A 22,896-nucleotide genomic window follows, 5' to 3' on the forward strand; every position below is an offset into this window, starting at 1 on the left:
AAAAATAAATCAGCTGCCAATACCTGGAAATCATATTTCACAAAAAAATCGGCATTATTTTCGGTTTCTCTAGAAAGAACAGGATTACCAATCCTGGCCTCGGATTCATTTCCAAATGGCCACAATGAGCTGAAGCTAACAGCTGTTGCTCCCTTTCAGTGGGGAAAATGGGCTCTGTTACCACTGTCCCCAGTAATCCTTATTCTTTTCCACCCAACCTGCTCTATTGTCCAGTGCACATACCTGGCTCTGTAAATGTTCGAGTTTGCAATCCCTGCAATAAGGTCGTGGAACAAATGAGAAAGTTTGCTGGGAACCACACATAACTTGCAGTCTCATTCTTGCACACTTCCCTGTCATTCGCCAGAGCTTAACACAATGAGAGTCACATTACAACAGCAATAATCTCTACTAAATCATTTGCAAATTTTGGTATTATATTAGTAGCAAACCAGACCATATCTTACTTTGACCACAACACACCATGATTCAAAACCTCTGACAGAGAAATCTGATTTAATGCTTCCCAGCCTAAATTCTGGCTTTTTAGCAGGCCTAACAAATGATGAGACCACTGAACACTTAAGAATCAAACTTTAGGGTGCAAGGAGTGTAAGAGCAAAATTAGCACTTTTAGTTCATGCAATTATAGGTATATAAAATATTGCTTATTAAGTCTGTCTGTGTACAAAAATATAAATGTGAAATTGCATTATCATGTAAAATTATTTGAGGAAAAATGTGAAATGCTAAACATTCAAGTCATAAGCCTACTACTTCAAGAAACTAAACAGAAACATTTCTGAGAAGGCATTAAAACCGACACAAAAAATGGTCACTTTATAACAGAATAATAATAGTTCTCTACTCCCAAATCACCCCAAATATCTTTGTTTCGGCAGACGAAGGAAGAAGAAACATGTGCTAGGGATTGGTAGAAAGGGAAACAATCTAGAGAAGATATATCTGGGGAGGGGGTGGGGGCAGGTTAAATGGGCCCTCCAAAATTGAGAGCAATAGAGAATAGGAAGGTGCTCTGGTCTACAGAGAAATCCCATGTTCCAAATATGTATGAACCACCTCCAAGACTACATATGGATCACATCTCCTAATCTAGAACACAACTGTCTAATATACTGCCATATCCACATTCATACATGTGTGTGCATGTGCATGCACACGCACGCGCAAGTGCACACGCACACGCGCACATACACACACACACACACAAGACTCGTTTCCCTCAGAAGGCCTCTCAGACAGGTAGGTGCGTACTTAGGCTGCTGTGTTGAGTGCACTGGAAGTGGTGATCAGTTAGTGGCTTCTGCCAATGAATGAATACTCAAATGTCATTTTCTACCAAATCGTAAACTCCAAACCTATGAGAGGCATCTTATATGCAGAGGGCGTTCGCATGTTTGTTGAAGAATGTTCACTCCAAGGTACTTAGAGACTTCTGTTCTGAATGACTTTTCAGAACTATTTTCATCATGAAGTAAGTTTCTAAGTTTTACAAAATACTTGCCACAATACACCAAATAAGAGGCATACTAAGTATCTATTAAAAGACCAGGATGACTCATGTACAAGTGCCTTATGTTACATAACACTTTTATCTACAGTAAGAAATTTCGACAACTCAATTAAGTTTAAACACTTTAATCAACTATAATAAATCAATAATTGCATATTATATAAAAATTCTGATTCATGCATCAGATTACATAAATTATACAATGGTCACATTATACAATGTTCACATACTTTTGAGTTTGTACCTGCAAAAATGTATACAAGTTACTACAGCATTTACTTAAGAACTTAAGTGTAATACTCTTCAGTTATAAATAACGGTTATATCTTTCACATACCTCTAACAATATACATTTCTAGATCTGCAGCATTTTTCTGTATCTCAAAATACAAACCATCTGGAAGCTTCAAAGATTAAATAGGCCCAAATGTATCATTTGTTACAGACTTCAATTCCATTGTAAGAATGGATTTTTTGACAGAGAAAATAAATGAAATGAAATGTCAACTCTAGTTTAATGGCTGAAGAGCTTCTACACTTATTAAATACATCAGAAAACATTTCATATGCAGATTAATTAGTTAAGGTGCTACCTATTGCATATTAAATACTTCCAATGACTGCATCTGGATTATTACTGTTATAAATCTGTGAAAATGGGAGCTTTCCATGTGTGCTGACAGACCCTTCCAGCTAGCATCTAGACCCAGCAGCGCTGTGATCCCTCCCTTTACTTCAAAGAGATCAAGTGAATGAGCATGCTTTATACTTCAATTACACACACAAAAGTGGCACCTACCATATCTACAAGACATATGAGTACACGGACATCAAAAAAGTTTCAGCTTGATTTCCAAATCCAAGGAAGGTTGCTTTTTCTAAAAAGCTACAGAGGGAAATAAAAGCTCTAGTATAACAATCACTGTAGATATATTAAAGACAGCGGTTCTTCTTCTTTTTTTTTTTTTTTAATTCTCCTTGTTAAAGAATAAGCACCCTTATGGGGTTAGTAGGCAGGGGGTATGAGGGTGGGAGAGTTGGTGAAGAAAGAATGGGAAGAAAGCAAGTCTGTCACTAATGAGCTTAGTTTTACTTAGGCTTCCATTCATGAAACCCTTTTAAATACAAGGTAACATTTTCACAGCTGGAAAATTACAACTAAATCTTGATTTACTGCCAAAAGCAATAGATGTAGTTATGTATAATCTATGAATAATACTACATTCATGGGAGGATGGCAAAACTAGGCTCAATGCAGAATATAGCAGCAAAAAGCAATACTTAAACATTTTTCATGAATGGGTAACATTATTTTATATACAATTCTAAAATATGACCCTGGTATTCAATAAATCAAACCTGAAGCATAAGTGGTAGGACAGTATGTTCGATACTTTCAAAGCTGAATTTTGGAACTGAGAAGAAAAATGGTTGTAAAACAATACTTTTATAAAAGAATAACATAAATAGTTTAATTATATAACAGAAGTATGTTAGCTTAAGATAGGCTTGAGATTAAGTATCAGTTCCATGATTTTAAAAAATCCCTTGGTGGAAATGTTTTTGAGCACGCATCTTTTAAAGCACAGAAGCAAAAGTAAAATTTGCTTATAAGTCCATCCCTAAGCCACTAACAAAATATATCATTAGATACTTTCAGTTACATTTTGGAAAAATACACTAAAGTGATCTTTATGGTCTTTTTTCTACAATACTAGAAATTAAAAGTACTCTGTTTCCACTTCTGCACAAACATAGTAAATACTGATATATGTTTACTTGGAAATCCATTTTTACTTTTTGTTTTTACTTTATTATATTGACTGATTATGAAAATATGAAATAAGTTTGCTCTAGGTAATGAGTGAAAATTCATAAACACTGGAAAAGAAGATTTTCAAGCAGTGATAATGTAGACTCAGTTTTAAATACAATACTTGCTCAGATTTAAAGATGAAAATATTGATTCAGTTATAACCAGATCATTCATGTGTGGATAAGTCTAATCCTTAACAGTTTTTAGATTAGCAAATAATTGCTCCTTAAAAATAAATTTCCTCATAAAAAGAATAGCAGTACTTGAACCATACTTTTTAATGAGCTCTATTTATGTAAAGCATAATACCCCCAATACGAAACTGACATCTTGGTTCATTCTATAAAGAGCAAATTTGGCCAAAGCATATAACAATATCTGCACAGATCTGTCATAATACTGAAAACAGATGGATTTTTGCATTTAAAAAAGTGTAAAAAGAGCCTCAATAATACTACTGGAAAAAACAAATGCTAAGAATTTTGTAACATTTAGTAAATGTTAATTTATTAAAATTAAATAAATGCCATTTAAAAGGCACCAAGTTAAAAAGTAATAATTACCAAAACCTCAAATGAGAAAATAAAATTCTATACTGGATTACGAGGTTTATCATAGAACTTTAATTGTAAGTGGAGGAAAAGATTGATAAAAGCTATTTTTCTGTTTTTTAATTTTAGAAAAGCATTTAATTTTGTGTATTTGGGAAAACTTTTCAAAATTTCAAAAGGCATGTTCTCCATAGGAAAACTAAAGAAACTCAGAAAACACAAATAACAAGGGATTTTAGCTTATGAATATAAGGCTTGGCCAAATATTCTCTGGTTCAAAATATTAAAATAAGCTAAATTATTATATCTGCTTTTTATTTAACTTTCACCAAGGTCTTAATAGAGATAAATATCAGCAAAAAATGCAGTTCATTAACACACTGGGGAATATATAAATCTCCACATGAAGACAAATTTTCCATTTTAAATTTTAAAAAACACAGATACTCTCAGTGTTTCACAGTTAGTATTTTTGGTTTTAAGACTGAAAAATAAGCAGAAGATTAGCAATATTATTATACCACTGCTTTCCAACTTAAATTTCAGAATAATGTTGTACAGATATATAAAGATAATCCATGGAAGGAATTCACATTTTGGGGGAGTGGACTTAAAAAAAGACATAATTTTGTGATAAATCAATTCTCAAAGGGTGGATGTAGAGTAATGTATAATTTCATGCTAGTAAAGGTCTGCTCTAACAACTCACTCCTTTATAAGTCTTATTTTGGTTCAAGACCCAAAGGCAACCATCTGTTCTATTATTTATGTAACTTGAAACCAAGCCTAATTCTTCATTCCTAGAATTTGCCCACTGCTTTGGGTTATCAGACACCAGAAAATCACCTACTTTTTTTTCCCCAAAATTATTTTCAGATATAGCTTTGTAATATTTTCTTTGCTAGTGATTTAAAGGCGTGCAGAATTTCAACAAAACAAATTACATTACCTTACCTTCTGCTGATACCTTAAATAAAACTCAAATGTTAAGGCAAATTAATTCAATTAATTCAAAGAAATTCATGCTGTTGTGAAGTTAAAAAAAATTTCCTAAAATTTGTCATTATTTTAAAAAGGACTATAGGTCATTATTTTTGGAAAAAGAGCAAAAATTTGATGCTGGAATAATATGCAGCAGTTCACTCTGAAGCCAAGGTCCACATAGTCAAGAGTGATTTGAAGCAGCTTCTCTAGAACAAACCATGATAGTACTAATGATGACTTGTCTTGCACTGATAAAGCACTCACACTTTTTCAAATTAAGAAACTGGTACCCTAATCTTAGAGGCAACCAGTTATTTTTAAATGTTCTAAAAGCACATGTATATATGAGGTATACGCATGTATTTTATATACAAAGATACATGAACATATATTCATGTACGCATATATGTATATAAAATATTAACTGTTTTTTACTAGTGTTTTTAATGATCAGTAGTCTGTAGCTAAATGTCCACAAATTGGCTTCTGAGACACCAACCACAGTATCAACTCTGCTTTATGAAAAATCTGTTCCTGAGGAGTAACTCATGTACTTCTGAAGATATTTCTAGTCCTGTGGCAGATTAGTGGGCCGGCACCAGCACCTAAGTGAATCCTAAGGAACTGCTTATTCACCGAGAATCTGGCCCATTTTCACTTTAAAAGTTTAAATTACTTAGCTCACTTCAAAAGTCACTCTTGATAGTCCCTGCTAATATTTATGAGTAAAACAATTTTTCACAATGAAGTATATAATGAAACCTGATAGTGTAACCTCTGTCAGTAACAAGTTTTTCCTTTTTCTTTCTTTCTCTCTCTTTTTCCAATTATAAATGCAGTGCAACTGGCTTTACTAACTATTGGAGAATTTGCCAGCTTTCCTAGAGGGTTCATATGGCACTCTGAGAATACTGGGCGTTTCTTCCATTACCCTCACGAGGAGGTTGTCGATGTAGTCCTCAAGTTCCCGGATGTGCGTGTCTTTCCTTCTAAGGAGTTCTTTGTGTTTCACTAACTCCTGTAGGACCTCTTCATAGGTAAGACTACGATACCCTGCAGTGGCGTCAAAAGGGTTGCTGTCCTAGAACGGGATAAAGACTGTCACTTTAGTATATATAAAATCAGGGACAAACAGTTAAGAATTATTTAGAACTTCAATTTTTGGTGTTTCAAACCCCTATGAAGTTTTTCTCTATCCTTGGCTAAAAGTAAGGTGACAGTTCATAGACTGGTGAGCCGGTTCTGAGGCAAGGACTACGGCCGATGCACCAAAGCCTTGGTTGTAACTCTAAATTCTAATATCCTTTTTTACATTGTGAACAATTTCCTAATATCAGAGACTGCCCATATAACTTAAGACTACATTAAGAGATGAAATGTTCTATAATAAACATAACTAAAATAGATAAAACTAAAGATCTCTAAGAATTAACTCAGCAGAACTATAGGAAGCTATTGAAAACTATACACCTGGATATTAGTCCTCATGGAATTGCTTCCATTGAATTGCGGTTTAATGTTATATCTTTAGCTTTTTATTGAAGATGGTTACAAGCAGCAGCCATATCAAATCTGCTTCTCCAATTTGCTATGAAATGTGGAAGGCAGTCGAAATTAAATCAAAAAACATCCTTTTAAGCCCCATGGGAGTAACCTTCTGTTTTAGAGGCAGGCAGAGCTTCTTCTCCTCTGAGTAACTGGTCTATTTCCTTCTCCTAGTAATAAGACCTATCTAATTTATCTTCTTTCCCTTTTTGCCATGGTTATCAGGAAACTCAGAGTTCAACTACAACTACGTTAACACTTATGGTTAGTATATTTGCATTCTCTCCCATTTCATTTATTTACTTAACTAATCTATATTCTACTGAAAAAATTTCTTTCTAGACAAAAGCATAAATATAACCAAAAAAGAAAAAATGCACTGATTTTTTTATTCAAAGTATTCTAATATTAATGTGACACCAAAAGCTAAAGAAAAATATTTCTCAGGAATTTAATCAAGAAGGAACTGTGACATATCTTTTATTTATAGTGAGTAGCATTTAGATTTTTTATTATGTAAAATATAATGCCCAAATATAAAGCAGCAATTTTTATGCCTTTTAAAACATAGTTCTATCACTAAATCCAACAACTTAAAATGATTTTCATCACTTTCTTTCAAAGCATTTCCATTTAGCTTAAGGAAAATAAAATACTGAGGATACTGGTTTTCTTGCTCTGAAGGATGAACAGTACCTACTTGATTCAGTGGAGGATAGGGAATGGGGACTACTGAATGTAGAAAGATATTTTTTCTTTTTTCCCACAGGAATTGAATTTGTCTTTCCCCATTTTCAGGATTTACTTCAATTGTGTGATGTGTCTAGGAGTTTTCATCAGCAAAGCCAAAGTTTAACGTTTTACCTCCTCCTCCTTCCCAAGGCGCCATGACTTTGCTAGAGAAACAGAAGCTAGAGTGCAGATACCAATATGATGCTTGGGTCACTAAAGCAAGCTCCCTCCTCCAGGATAAGTGAAAAAATTCAGGATTGAAAAGCTTCTCAAATTCCAAAGGCCGTCTACAGCTTTGTGGAGAAGACACAGCTTGCAGTAGGCCTTCAAAGATTTTGCAGGCAGAAAAACGTAATAGGCATTTCAGGCAGTGGGCTCTGCTTCTTCAAAGGAGGAAACAAAGTTCAAGGCATAGTGACCAATAACAGGTAATTGGTGAGCATGGCTGGAAAATAACGTACAGGATAGGGAGTAGAGAGAGGCTGAAATGATAAGTTTGAAACAGAACACCAAGGATGCTGAATGCTATTATTAAGGATTCATAGACTTTTTGCTATAGGAAATAGGAAGCCATTGAAGGTTTCTAAACAAAGGAATGACATGGTTAATGCTATGTTCTAAGAAAATTAAAATGGTAACAGTGGGTAAAATCATTCAGAGGGGCTGAGATTAGTTATAGAGCTATTAAAATATTAAACACAAAAGTTAATAAGAATGAATAGAGAGGATATTAAAGAGAAGGGAGTTTAAATTCTATAAAATATACTTAAAACAACTTATTTTATTTTAGCATTAGAAACTGGGAACAGATGTAACTTTACAAGTTATACTACCTTTGTCCCTAAAAACATTTCAAATATTGCTCTAAAACCACTGAAGGACAATTCTAGAGACAAATGTTGGTTTACTTTTTATTCTCTTCTCTCTCAGATCAATTAATCTTTTGTAAGACTAAGTCTACACACATACACACACATGCACACACACACACACACACGTGTGCACACGCACACACATACACACACATACACACATGCACACACACATGCACACACGCACACACGCACACACATGCGCGCGCACACACACACACAAACATACACACACACACACATACACACACACACATACACACACGTGCTCACATAGTTACTGGTTGATGAAACTGGTCATGAGTAGTTTAGAGATAAACAACATATTATAAATTTCTCAATTACAATTTTATAAATCATCCTCTATATTAAGCAGTTTTCTATAGTAAAGATAAAACACACTATAGAGATGAGTATATTTTAAAAATTTGCTAGAAATAAGCTAAAGTTTCTTACTTTAACCCAAGTAATTTTGCATAAATTTGAGACAGAAACTAACCTAGGTCTCACTTTTCTTATCTGATAAACGAAATGTTCTCCATGGTCCCTTTCACCTCTAAAATTTCCTGGTCTACTAAGTGATTTTTCTAAACTGAATTTTTAAAAAGCAATGAAGTCCAACTAATGTGATTTCATTTTTCTAATAAAATATTTACTGAAAAATAGGAGTTCTTGTGAGAACTGCAGGGATTAATGAAATTAAATAGGATTTATTAGTGATTAGCTGACTGCTTTATGTTTTTTTCTCAATTTAACATAATAGCATGTTTTCAAGTCTCTTTAATATTAATAAAATTAAACACATTAAATGATGATATACAGTTACATCATTTGCACTGTTATATTTAATACTGTACCAGTACTACCAGTTAAAGTAGCTAACAATTTTTTTTAACATTTCTCTAAAGACACTGAGGATGAAAAACATGTCAAAAAAATTATTTTGACATAAGCAGTTTAATGCCACGATATAAATCAATCTAACAATTTAATCTCTAAAAAGAATCAATTATCTCAGTATATTGTTCAACACTTTATAGCCATAATCTAGAATATACAAATACCTTATTTGGCTTATTTTTTTCCCTCACAATGCTTTAATACTATGTGTAGACAGACTTCCTAGAAAAACATTTCTGGTCTTTTCAATAAATTTTCTATTCGCCTTTTATGTGAAAATTTTAAATTTCAGCATCAAGTTTCTGGGCAAAAAAAAAAAAAAAAAACCCATCTTAGAAACACAAGTACTATAAACTATATATTCTGGAAGAGAATATGAAATAATTAAAAACAGTTTCATACTTAGTTCCAGATTTTATCCTATATTTGAAAACCATGTAAACCTTCTAATTTTAGGCATAAGATTCTTAAATTGACTGATCTACTCAATAAGTACATATATCCTTCTGTTTGTTGATATAACTCCAAATAAAGTAATAAAGATTAATATTAACTAAAAAACAACAGAAAATTAAAGCATCTTCTGGTTACAAAATTATTTTGCTTATGGAGGAAAACTCTCAGGCAAATACATATGAAAATTAATTATTTTTTCAAAAGATACTTTTACTATTATTCTTGGGAAAACTTCTAAAATGGAGAAATCTCCAAACTGGTAAAGAATAAATGCAACCTGTGATGGGACTCCTAAGTGCTCAATATTTTTTCCTGCAGCACGCTACACAGACAGCACATATGTTTTTAAGATGTCTTGTTTTGAAATTTAATGTAAATTTTTCTTCTCTCTTCCCCTTTCACAACCAATCCTTTCTCATTCCTACACCACCTGTTAAAAATGTCCATTTGCAGTTATTAGAACATGGGGATTGAGAGAGAGAATAGAATTATTGCATGAAGTTTCCTAATCAGAATTTTAAATAATATAGCTGTGCATGGACTTTGAGAATTACTAGAGGTCTTTTTTACTTTACACGTAGTCTAGCCTTTTAAACTAGGAAATGTATATTTTTTATAATATTTAAATTTAAACAAAAGCAAATTATCAGGACTCAAAATAACTGAAGATTTAAAGAAAGGTTGTCCTGGTAACCAAATATTGGTGGGGTACTAACTGACATCCAAGGCAACTAGAGGAGAGAGAGAGAGAGAAGATGACGCCTTGGCATTCTCTGATCATCTCATTATTGTTCTAATGAGGAACTTTGCTCTGGGAATATCATCTCAGCTACTTTCACATCTTTTGTCCTACTCCCTTCATCTCCCTTTCAGTGCTTAATTAGGCCTTAAAGAGCTCACACTGCCCTTTCAACTGGCTACTGCTCCTGTTTAAACACTGTGCTTTCACAGACAGGTGTTGGCACTAGCATATAAGACATACAAACTTAATTACAAAATACTATGTCCAGAAGGAAAAAAAATAACTTGGTGGATGGCTATTATTGGAGAACTTAATGTAAATTACTTCAAACATCTTACAATCTTCAACATAAAAATTGTTCAAATACTTTTCCTCAATAAAGATCAGTATGAGGATGAGCTTTCTCCTCTTAATTGTATCTTGCAGTAAATTAACAACACCTAGTAATCCTTTAACTGTCATTTAGAATGGTTAGTATTCTAGAGAAAAATAATCACACATCAAGGACTCTTTTATCACCTTTAAATCCTTTAACTAAAACAATTTTCACATTTTATTTCTTTAAAGAATTCTAAGGATGCTTTTACAACAATAAATTACAAGATTTGAAAAAGTACATGTACAAGCACATAGAAATTGTAATTAAGGTTACTTAATAAACAATAGCTACACATTAAAATTGATTTTTTGATGTTGCATTTTGTTTGAGATTAAGTAACTGCCTGATAGAATTCATTTTACTATCTGATCAAAGGCTGACTTCATATATTCTGACGTTTCTCACCAGACTGCCATATTATAAAGACTTGAGTATTTATAAAACATCAAAACTTACAAATCATTTACATAAAACAGCAGAAACACAGAACAAAGTCTTATACTTCTATAATGTTTTCTACAATTTTAAAGACAAACAACTGCATTTAGAATTCTTTATAAAATAAACCTTAATCTCATCTCGGCTTCTTCTAGGCATATCGCGTCCTAGAAAATTGTGATATGTGATCGCTTAAAAAAATTCTTGTTATACATCTGGAACACACACATTAAGGACATATGGTTGAAACAGCAACCAGCCTCTTAGTATAAAGCCTCTATTTCTGCTATTCAGCTAGAATTTAGTTTTCTACCAAGAACATTTGCTCATATTTTTGTAAAGTAACTTATTGTTAAGGTTTAATATATTTAGAATGTACTGCAGATGCAATGGAACTCCAAAGAGATGTCCAATGCTGGACTTCAAATAATAATGAAATAAAGTTAAGCTGTCTGAAAAATCCTCGCAAAGTCCATGAGTTGATTTAGCTCGTTGTCACTACCAATCCTGTTAATACATTTGGTTTTGTTCTGACTAGGAAGATAAGTGTCCTTACAGTATTTATTCTTTCAAACATTTCCCGGTTAACTGAATCTCCTGCCAGGATGCTTTTCCTATTGTTGAATGTTAACAAGCAGCTTTATTCTTTCTTCAATCCTTGTCCCAACAACAACAAAAAATGTTAGTTTTCTCCACATGCTCTTATTTCATAACTATAATGTTGACCTTAACACAAAGCTTTCATATTAATTTCAAAACAGTCTGCAAACAAAATATGTATATTCTAAATTGGCTTCACTTATAACTATGATGCTTGCTTGAAGTTTCACAGATATATATACAGAAGTCACACTCTATTACATATTAAAGGCAAATTTTTGAATTTCATTTTCCTTCTTTCTCTTCAAATTACCATGCTAACTTACTACACTTCGTTAACCAAGATATTCAAAGAGACGAAGGCATTTTTAGAAATCTGTGCCAGAGAGAAGAGCGGCTTGTTCTTTGGTAATTCTCTAACTCCCTCAGCAACTTACCGGGATTTTCCTGAGGTCTTCATTGCTTGTCGGGTTCATATGAAAACTAACAAAACACAAACATAAATGTTAAAAGTGTGTCACAGTCCATGTGGGAGAAAACACAAAACCAGAAAATGTTTAACCAGTATTGCAATAAAAATTTCAAAGTCCCAAATTTCTCAAACGAGTGAAATTTAATCCAAGATGTAGAAGAAAAGCAATTTTTACTTAACATTCTCTAATCATAGTGATTTTATCCAGCAAGATATTTTATAAAACTAATTTTTATAACATATTACTCATTTTATATACACACACTCACTCACCTTAAGGCTTCTGATATAAAACTATGACAAATTAAGTAAATTTAGGTTGGAAAGAGCTGGAATTAAAAAATTAAAACAACCTTTGTTTAAAATACCAGTTATTAGAAAAATGAACTTTCAAACATTACCCTATCGATGAGGATGAATTCAGAGTTGCAGAAACCCGTGATTAATGTGATTTCTAAGTAGCTAGTCTTCAAATTTTAAATACAAAAACAGACCAAAACAAAACACATTTCCTCCATGAAGAGCATGGGAAAACATCACAGCTGAATGCTATAACCATTTTCTTCTTTGGAACATATCCATTAGGAAGGGGACTGCAACCAAAAAGAAGCTAAACTTCAAAGCCATCTGATGAGTAAATATTTCATCGGTGCTATTCAAGTTTAATTTTTACCCAGCACTTAAGAATATTAGCCTGTAGAATTCCTACAAAGCATTACTGTCCTAGGAACCTTTTTACTCCACACAGGCATACACACAGACTTAACTGCCAAATATTTTTTTATTATCTGTACATTATTAGCAAAATAACCGGGATCCTTTGAGAATCTAAGAATTCACTTTTAAAACTTTTGATTGTGTGACAAAAAGGCTGGACACTGGATATAAGGTCTGGAAATATCTATAACTACAGGCACATATACTAAGTTGTAAAATCTACAAGACATACATGCATGTGCAACCACCTTAAGAGAATTCCCCACACAGCCCAGGTTTCATTTGTTATAACTAAGATTTGTAGTACTAGCTTCTAGAACTGTTGGCTGACTTTTCTAGCTAGAACTCCCATAGATAAATTTAGTATTTCAGTAGCGTTGGGTGACACGGTACAGAAGAGTGAAACATGTTTTAAATATCTAGAATGCACCATGCACAGGCTTCTGTGGCTGACACATTTTCTCATTCCCTGTGTCTCACCGTCTTTATGGTATCCTGCACACTCCTGGACTAGAGTCATTGTACCAGCCAAGCCTCAAAAGCCTGACAAAAGAGTGGCTTAAAAGAAAACGACGACAAAAACAAAATCCAGAAAGATGTTATCATATAGTCCACCTTGGCCTAGAGTGCCATGGTAGCATGTGGTTTCCATCCTCTCTGATTTTCAATCCAAGGGAGTCGACATAAGGGTCCAGAGAGACTAAGCTCTCCTTGCCCCATTATCTCACAGCATGTTTTATAATAGGTCAAAAAAACATTCTGCTACATCTCTCTCCATCTGACTGTGATATTCTCAAGGACAAAATGATTTACGTTCAGGTCTGACCAAGGTGCTTCCGAGCAGAAAAGTGGTTGAGGGCCATGTGGCCAAATCCTGGGTTTACCCTGTACTTGCTGTGCGAACTTAATTGAGCAAGTTACTTAACTCTGATTGTATCTCAGTTCCCTCATCTGTAAAATGGGGATGGCAACAGTATTGACCACATGAGACTGCCATGAAAATTAAATGAGTTCACAACACGTAAGTCATTTAGCACAGCGACTAGCAGAATATGTTTACTTAATTATTTTATTTCATAAACTTTTACGTAGCTCTTAAACTGTAACAGACATTGTTTTAAGCACTTTAACAAAATTAACTCATTTAATCTCCATGACCCTTAAAGGGCCATATCTTCCTATCTTCCAAGTCTTCATTCTAAAAATAAGGAAACAGGTCAGAGAGGGTAGGTAAGTTGTGTGGGGTCATTCAGCTGGTAACTGGTGGAGCTGTCTGGCCCTAGAATCTGTCCTAACTGTGACTGCTAGCACTAGTCCTGTTACTTGTATGTAGGTCTACTCTAGCAGTGGCTGTGCTGCTGAAGCCCTGAACATACAAGCCACATAGATTAATCACAAAGTAAGCATCACCTCATTTTAAGAAAGCACATGGTAGAGCCGGACTTGCAGGAGGAAGGGAGAGAACACTCTTGATAGTTAAATTTTTAGTTCACACAGAGAAAAGAATTATCCTGTCTTCCTTCAATTAGTCAAGGAAGGCCTAATTTATGGAAAAAGCAGGTTTTAAAATGACATGCAGGATAGATCTGGCAGGCTAGAGAAGGAGACTCTGCAGACATATGGCATGGCCTGGGGCTGCTAGACAGCAGTGTCACTGCAGGACACTGAAGAGACTGGAATACCAGGCAGCAGTACAGGAAGACACCCTTGAAGGGTTCTGATGCCAAGGGTTCTGAGGACCTTAGACCTGACCCAAAGAACAAGAGACACATTTTGGACAATGTTATTCTTCTCTCATAAATATTATTTAAATGTTTCGTGTTTGGTGTCATAATCTATCCCATTACATCTTTGAGAATAAATGATTATTACGACTGTATAAATTTCAGTATAAGTCGCAGGAAGAAATCATCGAACTAAGAAATAGAAATGCTGGCATTGTATTTATTGTAATAAAGGTATTTAAAGAACAGGCATTTAGGACAAATATTTTATCAAAATCACAAATCTGACAGTATGTAATATCGAATCACTTTGTCTTATGGAACTAAAATGAAACTCAATGACCACCTGAAAAATGGCTGAGAATTCTTAAGAATGATTGAGTTTAAAAGGTCGGCATTTCTCTAAGGAAGATATCCAAATGGCCAACAGACATATGAAAAAATGCTCAACATCACTCAGCATCCGGGAAATGCAAATCAAAACCACATTGAGATACCATCTAACCCCAGTTAGGATGGCTAAAATCCAAAAGACTATGAACGATAAATGCTGGCGAGGCTGCGGAGAAAAAGGAACTCTCATACATTGTTGGTGGGACTGCAAAATGGTGCAGCCTCTATGGAAAATGGTATGGAGGTTCCTTAAACAATTGCAGATAGATCTACCATACGACCCAGCCATCCCACTGTTGGGAATATACCCAGAGGAATGGAAATCATCAAGTCGAAGGTATACCTGTTCCCCAATGTTCATCGCAGCACTCTTTACAATAGCCAAGAGTTGGAACCAGCCCAAATGCCCATCATCAGATGAGTGGATACGGAAAATGTGGTACATCTACACAATGGAATACTACTCAGCTATAAAAACGAATGAAATACTGCCATTTGCAACAACATGGATGGACCTTGAGAGAATTATATTAAGTGAAACAAGTCAGGCACAGAAGGAGAAATACCACATGTTCTCACTTATTGGAGGGAACTGAAGATTAATATATAAATTCACACACACACATACACACACACACACAAACCGGGGGGGGGAAGAAGATATAACAACCGCAATTGTTTGGGGTTGATACGGCAAGCGAACAGAAAGGACATTGTCGGGGGGGAGGGGGGGAGGGAGAAGGGAGGGAGGTTTTGGTGATGGGAAGCAATGATCAGCTACAATGTATATCGACAAAATAAAATTAAAAAAAAAAAAAAAAAAAAAAAAAAAAAAAAAGGTCGCAGCCGTATGGGGAATGGCGTGTGGCCGCTGCAAGCCCGACAGCTCGCCATCACACCAGAGCACGTCTGAGCTCTCCGAGATGTGGCTCCAGCTCACCCCAGTGCAGACCCGAGTGAGAGTGCCCTTGTGCTGGCCATTGTGTGAAATATACACAAAGCCCCTCCCTCATGGTCTGCTTTATATTCACACACCGACGTGTCAAACACATGACAAACTCAGTCATTCATGGCTGCCTTTTTTGATCTGTCCTTAACGAGGGGAAAAGAGTTAATTGAACAGGACTGAATTAGCTTGGTGAAAAATAAAATATCTCTATTTATGCAAGTGTGGCACCAATTTGTGATACCTTTCTCTTTGGACTGCCATCCTCATGTCAAGACAAGATACCGAATAATATAGTCTGATTGCTCAACTGACCTGTTGATAGGTTAAGGAAAGTGGCGTTTTTAATCAGGTATGAAATAAACTTCAACATACTCACATTGAAAAAGAAGTCTATACAAATTGAAACTCCAGGATTTAAAAAATTACTTTTAGAAATCAGAACTAAAGCGTTTGGAGGTAGTAGAGAATTTTAAAGGAACTTTTAAAGTGAGGAAAATATTTTAAATTAATATTTAAAAAAATATTTTAAACTGATAAAATGTTTTACCTTAACATGCTGAAGTTTTTAGGCAAAAGCTTGAATATTTTTACTTTGTGATGTTTCCAAATCTTAAAGAATTTTTCCAAGTAAACTAATTCTGAAATTTGAAATTAGTAGTCGCAAATATATTTCTAGGAAACATAAGCATCTCTCTTCAAATTAATCATTGATTTGCAACATCACTTACAAATTTATCTCAAAGTTATAATAATGAGTAGAGAAATAAGAAGTAAATTGGTGGAAACCTGAAGTGTTCTTCAGTTTGTACTATGGACTAGTCTTCCATAAATAGGCCAGAAAAACAAACCAATCTTTATAAAGTAATAAAACTGATCACTGCAGTAATCACTAAGGCATTTGGCAGTAATCAAAGTGTTTTTCTTTTTCCTTTCTCTTCTCTTCTGTAAACATACATATATCTTTGTGGAGCAAGAATGCCTAAGAAGGGGAAAAGACTACATTCAGAGTGGAAAAGTATAAAGTACTCGTAAAGACCAAAAAACTCACATGAGAACAATGATCTGTTAGAACTACAAGACAATGCAAACTGCATAAATTCCTGGCTCTAGGATTTTAAATCTTTCAGTGAGAAGTCCCGTAAGACTTAAGCTCTTTGGAAGGCATTTCAAAACAAGCATTATTAGAATATTATTACACCTTCCATAATATCTCTTTCCAAATCCCATTACTGTTGAAATTATAAAGCAAAGTCCATTTTGGCCTACAACTTGACGTATTTTGTATTTAATAAGTGAATTCGAATTATCTGCAAAATCCAGGGGTTCTACAAAATCCAGGTTTTCCACCTGGCTGGGAGGAGGGGAGAGGAGGGTTGTAGAGGAGTAACTTTCTCAAACACTAGTTAATTCCTTACTGTGTGTGAGAAATAAGTACAACTTTAAAATATCACAGAACTTCTAACACTAATTATTTTCAAAGGGGAGCATCCTGTTCATCTTGTTTAACTGAGAGAGTGGGCTCCAGAGACCTGGGGCTTCACTTTGGTGACAAGGGCAGTTGGGAGGTGGTACATACATAAAACCTTTAATGAGTCTGAAAAGAGAGAGAGAGAATACCCCATTGATAGTTCTTCGATGCTTCATCTATAATGAAGTACAGAATAACAACATTAGTTTTAACAGCAATTGGTATCTATTGGATTTTAACCACGATAATAGGCACCTTTCTGAGCACTTTACATGTTAACTCACTTAATCCTTCTAACAATCCTATGGCGTGCTACTTTTATTTCCATTTACAGATGAGGTAGCCAGCACAGAGAAGTTAAGAAGCTTACCCAAGGCAACACAGTTATCAAGTGGCAGAGTCAGGATGCAAAGAAAGGCAGCCAAACGCCACAGCACAAGCTCTTTTGCCATAAACTTTACTTCTTCCACAGAGCTGCTCTAAACTGTTCAATCTCATTGTGAGATCAGAGTTAGCTGGTTTCAAAGGAGTTCAACGCAATTTCCGAAGGATTCTTCCAATCAGAAATGGTTAAGAAAAGTCTTAAACTTAGACAGTCTTTAAAGACACAGGACAATGGCTGAAAAGCAACAGGTTTTGAGATAACTGTGCTCATTCTTTTCTGTTTCTGGAGACCCTACTGCTCCACTCTGCCCCTCCCTCCACCCCAGGAGGCTGGCCTCTGGAGAGGGCATCACCTGGGCTCCCTCGCCTGTTGGCTTCCTTATGCTCTGCCACTGGGAGGCACCTGCAAGAGACTGGAGCACCGAAAGAAGGGAAGGCAGGTATTTATTCCCCTGCCCTAGCCTCATCCCCCTGCCTCCTCAGTCCCTCCCTGCTGGGCAGCAGTTTTAGCAGTAGCATCTCTCCACACAGCCACAGCTGCAGCTATAGCTGTCATTCACACCTAAGCGTGGCAGTACCTTCTAGACGCTGCTGGGCCCTGGTGCTATTCTATCCCTTCTTGATATTTTTAACACTGACCATACCTTTTCACTAAACTTTCTTCAATTATCCATTTTGAGTGTATCATTTCTTTCCTGCTGAGACTCTTAACTGATACCAGAATGTACAATAAATGCCATAAATACTCACCTAATTATTTAAGATAGTTAAGGACAAACGTTTCATTTCTCTATTAGAAAGAAAGAATGAACCAAAGAAAAACAATGTATCACAATTATTCACATGAATTACCTATACTTCCTTTTTCCTTAATTTTCTGGTTTATGCTCCATAACTACTATTTTAACATCATTTTTTTCTTCTCAAAATGTAGTCTCCTACTTTTAAATAATAATTTACTGCTAGCCACAAAACTCCAGGCCTTCATTTAACAAGATTTTCTACATTTACAGAGCTACAATACTTTATGTTCAAAATTATTTTCAATTTAGGATTGTATTTTTAAGAATTCATTACTCCTACAGTTTTGAAATAGTATAATTAAAGTGACTTGGATTTGAATAACAGCACCTCATATTTACATACTGCCTTATAATTTATAACACATTTCCACAAACAGATTTTCTCTGGACATGTTTCCAAAGGAATAGTAATCAATAAGATGGGACAGAGCTACTCACTGTAAAGTCTTATACAATCAAAATCCCATTTGATCCATCTCACCTTCTGATTCTCCTACTCCCTCACTCCTCTGGGACCTGCTTTGTGGACCCCACTATCATCCCAACTGTCTCCTAATCGAATTGTATTTATTCACTTCTCTCACCAGAACATATGTACAGCCCATTCCTCCCAGACAGTGCACCGTTTTTATTTTGCCAATTTCTAACCCTCCCAGATAATCCTTGCTGACTGTGCTACTTTTACTCACTCATCTCCTATCATCTGAAACACTTCCCCCCAAAGGACCTGCTGCCCCTCTGATGAAGGTCACCAATGAACTACTTTCACTAAGAGAATCGTACCACTGTCCTTAACCTCTCAGCTCCATGCGCGATACCAATGACTGTTCTTTCTTTTTGCGACTCTCTCTTCTGTGGTATCTTGCAGCCTAAATTTTCTTCTCTTTTTCCAATTACTCCTTTTCCTTGTCATCTTCCTCTTTTCACCCCTAGGTGGGAACCACTGAATGTTTCTTAAGGTTGTTTTCAGACCTCTTTCTACTCTACTCTGATAATTTCACATTCTCTCTCTACTTCAACTACCATCACTATATGAATGGATGACTACTAAACCTTTTCTCCTCAATCTCAGTTCATAGTACATTTACAAATGTCTGAACAAACTCTCAGATTGGATATGCTACCTGTACCTCAAAGTTAATGTGTCCCAAACCGATCATCAACTTGTCTTTAAGATCAGCTCTGTCTGGTTTTCTCCCGCCTGGTACAACCAGCCTCCTGGGCACCCAAGGTAAAGCCTCAGAGACGCCCTTCGCTCCAGGATTCAGACTGCATGCTTCATAAATAAGCTGCCAGATTCTCCCCATCCAGCTTCCAGACATGGTTCTCTCATTGTTTCCTTGCTACTTATTTTCACTGCTACCTTTCTGATCACAAGTCCAAAACCTCTCCTGCCTAGACTACTGCAACAGTCTCTGCCTATCCCTCTTTGTCCAATATAGCCTATGCATGGCTGAATATGGGGTTCTCAAGCCCAAGTCTAACTTTGTTATTTACTTGTCAAAAAACTTCTGACCTCTAATTTCTTCCTGATTAATGACAAAATTTCTTAGCTTTGCTTTCAAAGACGCCTGAATTTTACCCAATTTATTTTTCCAGACCTTCTGCCCACCACCTAGTGCCCAGGCACAACCTACTTACTTAACGGCTCTAAATTTTATATATTTTTTTTAAATTTAAGAAATGAATATGACCCCACCTATTTCAAGGAATTAGGATTAAAAGAAGGTTAAAAGAAATGAGTATAAAAATATTTTGATGACAAAGTGCTATTCAAATATAAGGTATAAAAGTGTCTTTTGTGTATCTGTCTTAACTTCCAGTGCTCCCCATCCCTTTTTACTGTAAGCCACTTAAAGGGAGGAACCATATCTCATTAATTGTTTCAATACAAGAATTTGACATTGTGACATAGTGGCTTAACATCTATATGTTGAATACATTAATAGCCAGTGCTTAATACAAATTTGTAAAAGCTGGGCTAATAGTTGACTGAGTAAATCAATAGTAGGTCAATACAAGTTCCATCAACGAGATAACAAGTCCCCAAAGAACAGAGGAAATCATTTTCACGAGTTACAAAGATTCCTTATACCTAGACCTGACAGTACATTAGTGGAATGTTTTTTAGCTTTAAAACAGGAAGAATTATACCAATAGTTACAACTGCCAATAAGAATTAAGGTAATATTTCAAAATGGTGGACTTCCAATAAAATCAATTTAACTAGCCAGTTTACACAGATACCCACCAAGTCTGCCAGGTTAGATATCTGACCATAATACAGATTAATTTGAGATTTTTCTGGTAAATTCTGAAAACGGTTATTTACACCATAGAGATCACATGTTAGAGAAGTTTTAAAATGTTCCTTAAAAGTCATCTTCCAAACTACTAAAAAAATAAAGTTACCAAAGAGCAATTCCACTAGCACAATCTTTAGCACATTTCAGTTATGTTTATTACACATGCAAATAGTGCTGAAGAGGCAAGGTGAAACTCAGTACTTTTTTCTTTTTAAAAACAAGCAAAGAATTTAGTACCAAATAAAATTAATGATATTATAGATTAAAATACTACACTCTTTCTCCTGGGACTGGGCATGCACACTAAATACCTGGATGACAAAACAAAACCTAATACATAAACGTCTATAGGGATTAACAGTGACTTACTTATTAATATTCTCACAGGATATCTTTTATGAGATCTCAGAGGCAAGACAATTAAAAACTGTGGTCACTGACACCAAAGACCATGGACAGCAAATTCAGACCTAGCTGCTTTTCTATAATGAATAATAAATATGTTGTTGAAAAAAGTTTTAGAATTTGAGGATTTAAAGACATCTATGAAATTAAGGCATGCTTCCTCCAGAATATAATATTCAGTCAAGTTTAATGTACTATTTTCTTCTGGTGAAGAAATCATTATTTCAAAGACAGTCAACTAAACAATTCACAAATTTCCAAACACATGTCCTATGAATTCCAAAAGTTATGCATTCCTTTAAAACTAAGCTTCTCAAACTTCTTTCTCTTCTTTCTTTTTTCTAGTGACACCAATACATGAAAAGAGTAAATCCAGCAACTAGCATAAAATGTCTTTGGTATCTCAAGTTTAACTTAAAAATTCAGGTGAATGCTTTCATTTTACTCCATAATATAACCATGTCTCTTGACACAAAAAGAATCTTTTCTCCCCAAATCTGTAGGAAATTGCAACTCTGCAAAGTAGTATTGTGTTTATCCTGTTGCTCTGAGTAGGCTCTGGGCCACCATCTCATACATACCCACTAGTCGATGTCTTTGCGGAGACAATTCCTGCATGAGGGTGGGGCGAAGTGCCTCTGGACCAGGTGAAAAAAGCCAGAGGGCCCATGACACCCTTAGCCAAGAGCACCCCAGGCTGGCTCTGTCTGTGCCTGAAACAAAGCCATGTTCTGGAGAGGAAGCCATGGTGTCCTCTGGTCACCAGGAAGGCCACAGGTGTTCAAGAACAATCTGCAATGAGCACCCTGGCCAGCAGGCACCCACTTTACCAGCCCCAGCCATCTCTGCAGAGCCTTCGAGAAGGGACATCCTTGGGAGTAACTTCCCGGGGCCCCTCTGTTGGGTGACACAAGTCGCAGGCTCCTACAAATACTTCTTAGAAGCAGAGCTGCTGGGGCGACCGGGGAACTTCCAGACACTTGAAGTCCCAAGAGGAGAAGCCCAGCCTTAAAACATTCTTGGTGACCAAGAGTTTGTTTCAGCAGAGCTATGAAATAATAAAAACTGTTGCTGGAAAATAATATATTGTTTTGTATAAAAATATGTTCTCTAGCTCCTCCCCAAAATAGATGACTATAATGATCTTATTAGAAATTGTACATTATACATCTTCCAATCAGCTTTTTCTGAATGTTTCTTCATGAAGAAAAAAACTAGTCAAAAACACTTAAAACATAGGTACCCAATGACTTAAAGAATATATTTTTAATACACTTTAATATCTGCAAATTTCTTAGACCACAGTAACTTCCCATTGTCCTGTTCCTATAAGTCATTATAATTTAAATTACTTTTCACTGCAAAAAGTTTTTGTTCTCAATCTAAAATCAGGCCGAGGAATGCAGTCTCACTGGCATCTTTCTTTGAGTTCATGTATGACTTCTTATTCAGGCCCATATCATGTATGTAACAGCAATGTCACCATTCTCTGGGTTTTCCTAAAATAGTATTTCCATCACATCACTCACATGCCAAAAACTTGTCATACTTTCTACAGACTCAGGTGCAAATTCTCCATTCCGGTATGCTAAGTTCCTAGTAATAAGGTCCCATCTCCGCTACTGCCTCCAACCTTTAGCAGTTGTAGGCAGGCTGGCTCCCTGACAGCCACTTCAAACATTCGTTTTTACCTCTTCACCTTTTCTCATTGTAATCCCTCTTCACA

The 22,896-nt window shown here is 35.4% G+C and overlaps 1 protein-coding gene across 2 annotated transcripts in view; it reads right to left on the reverse strand.

Moving 5' to 3' along the window:
- Positions 1-4,461: 4,461 nt before the first annotated feature.
- The window catches only part of RAB11FIP2 (RAB11 family interacting protein 2), a 38,520-nt gene continuing 20,085 nt past the window's right edge, over positions 4,462-22,896 (reverse strand). For both annotated transcript variants that reach the window (XM_063102587.1, XM_063102586.1), the window contains exons 4-5: positions 11,987-12,032; positions 4,462-5,966 (exon numbers count right to left, since the gene is read on the reverse strand). In XM_063102587.1, the coding sequence (XP_062958657.1) occupies positions 5,739-5,966; positions 11,987-12,032 (274 nt within the window). In that variant the 3' untranslated portion in view covers positions 4,462-5,738. The remainder of the gene's footprint in view (positions 5,967-11,986; positions 12,033-22,896) is intronic.

The sequence above is a fragment of the Cynocephalus volans genome, chromosome 7, assembly GCF_027409185.1.
Source record: "Cynocephalus volans isolate mCynVol1 chromosome 7, mCynVol1.pri, whole genome shotgun sequence".
In the NCBI taxonomy this organism is placed as follows: domain Eukaryota; kingdom Metazoa; phylum Chordata; class Mammalia; order Dermoptera; family Cynocephalidae; genus Cynocephalus; species Cynocephalus volans.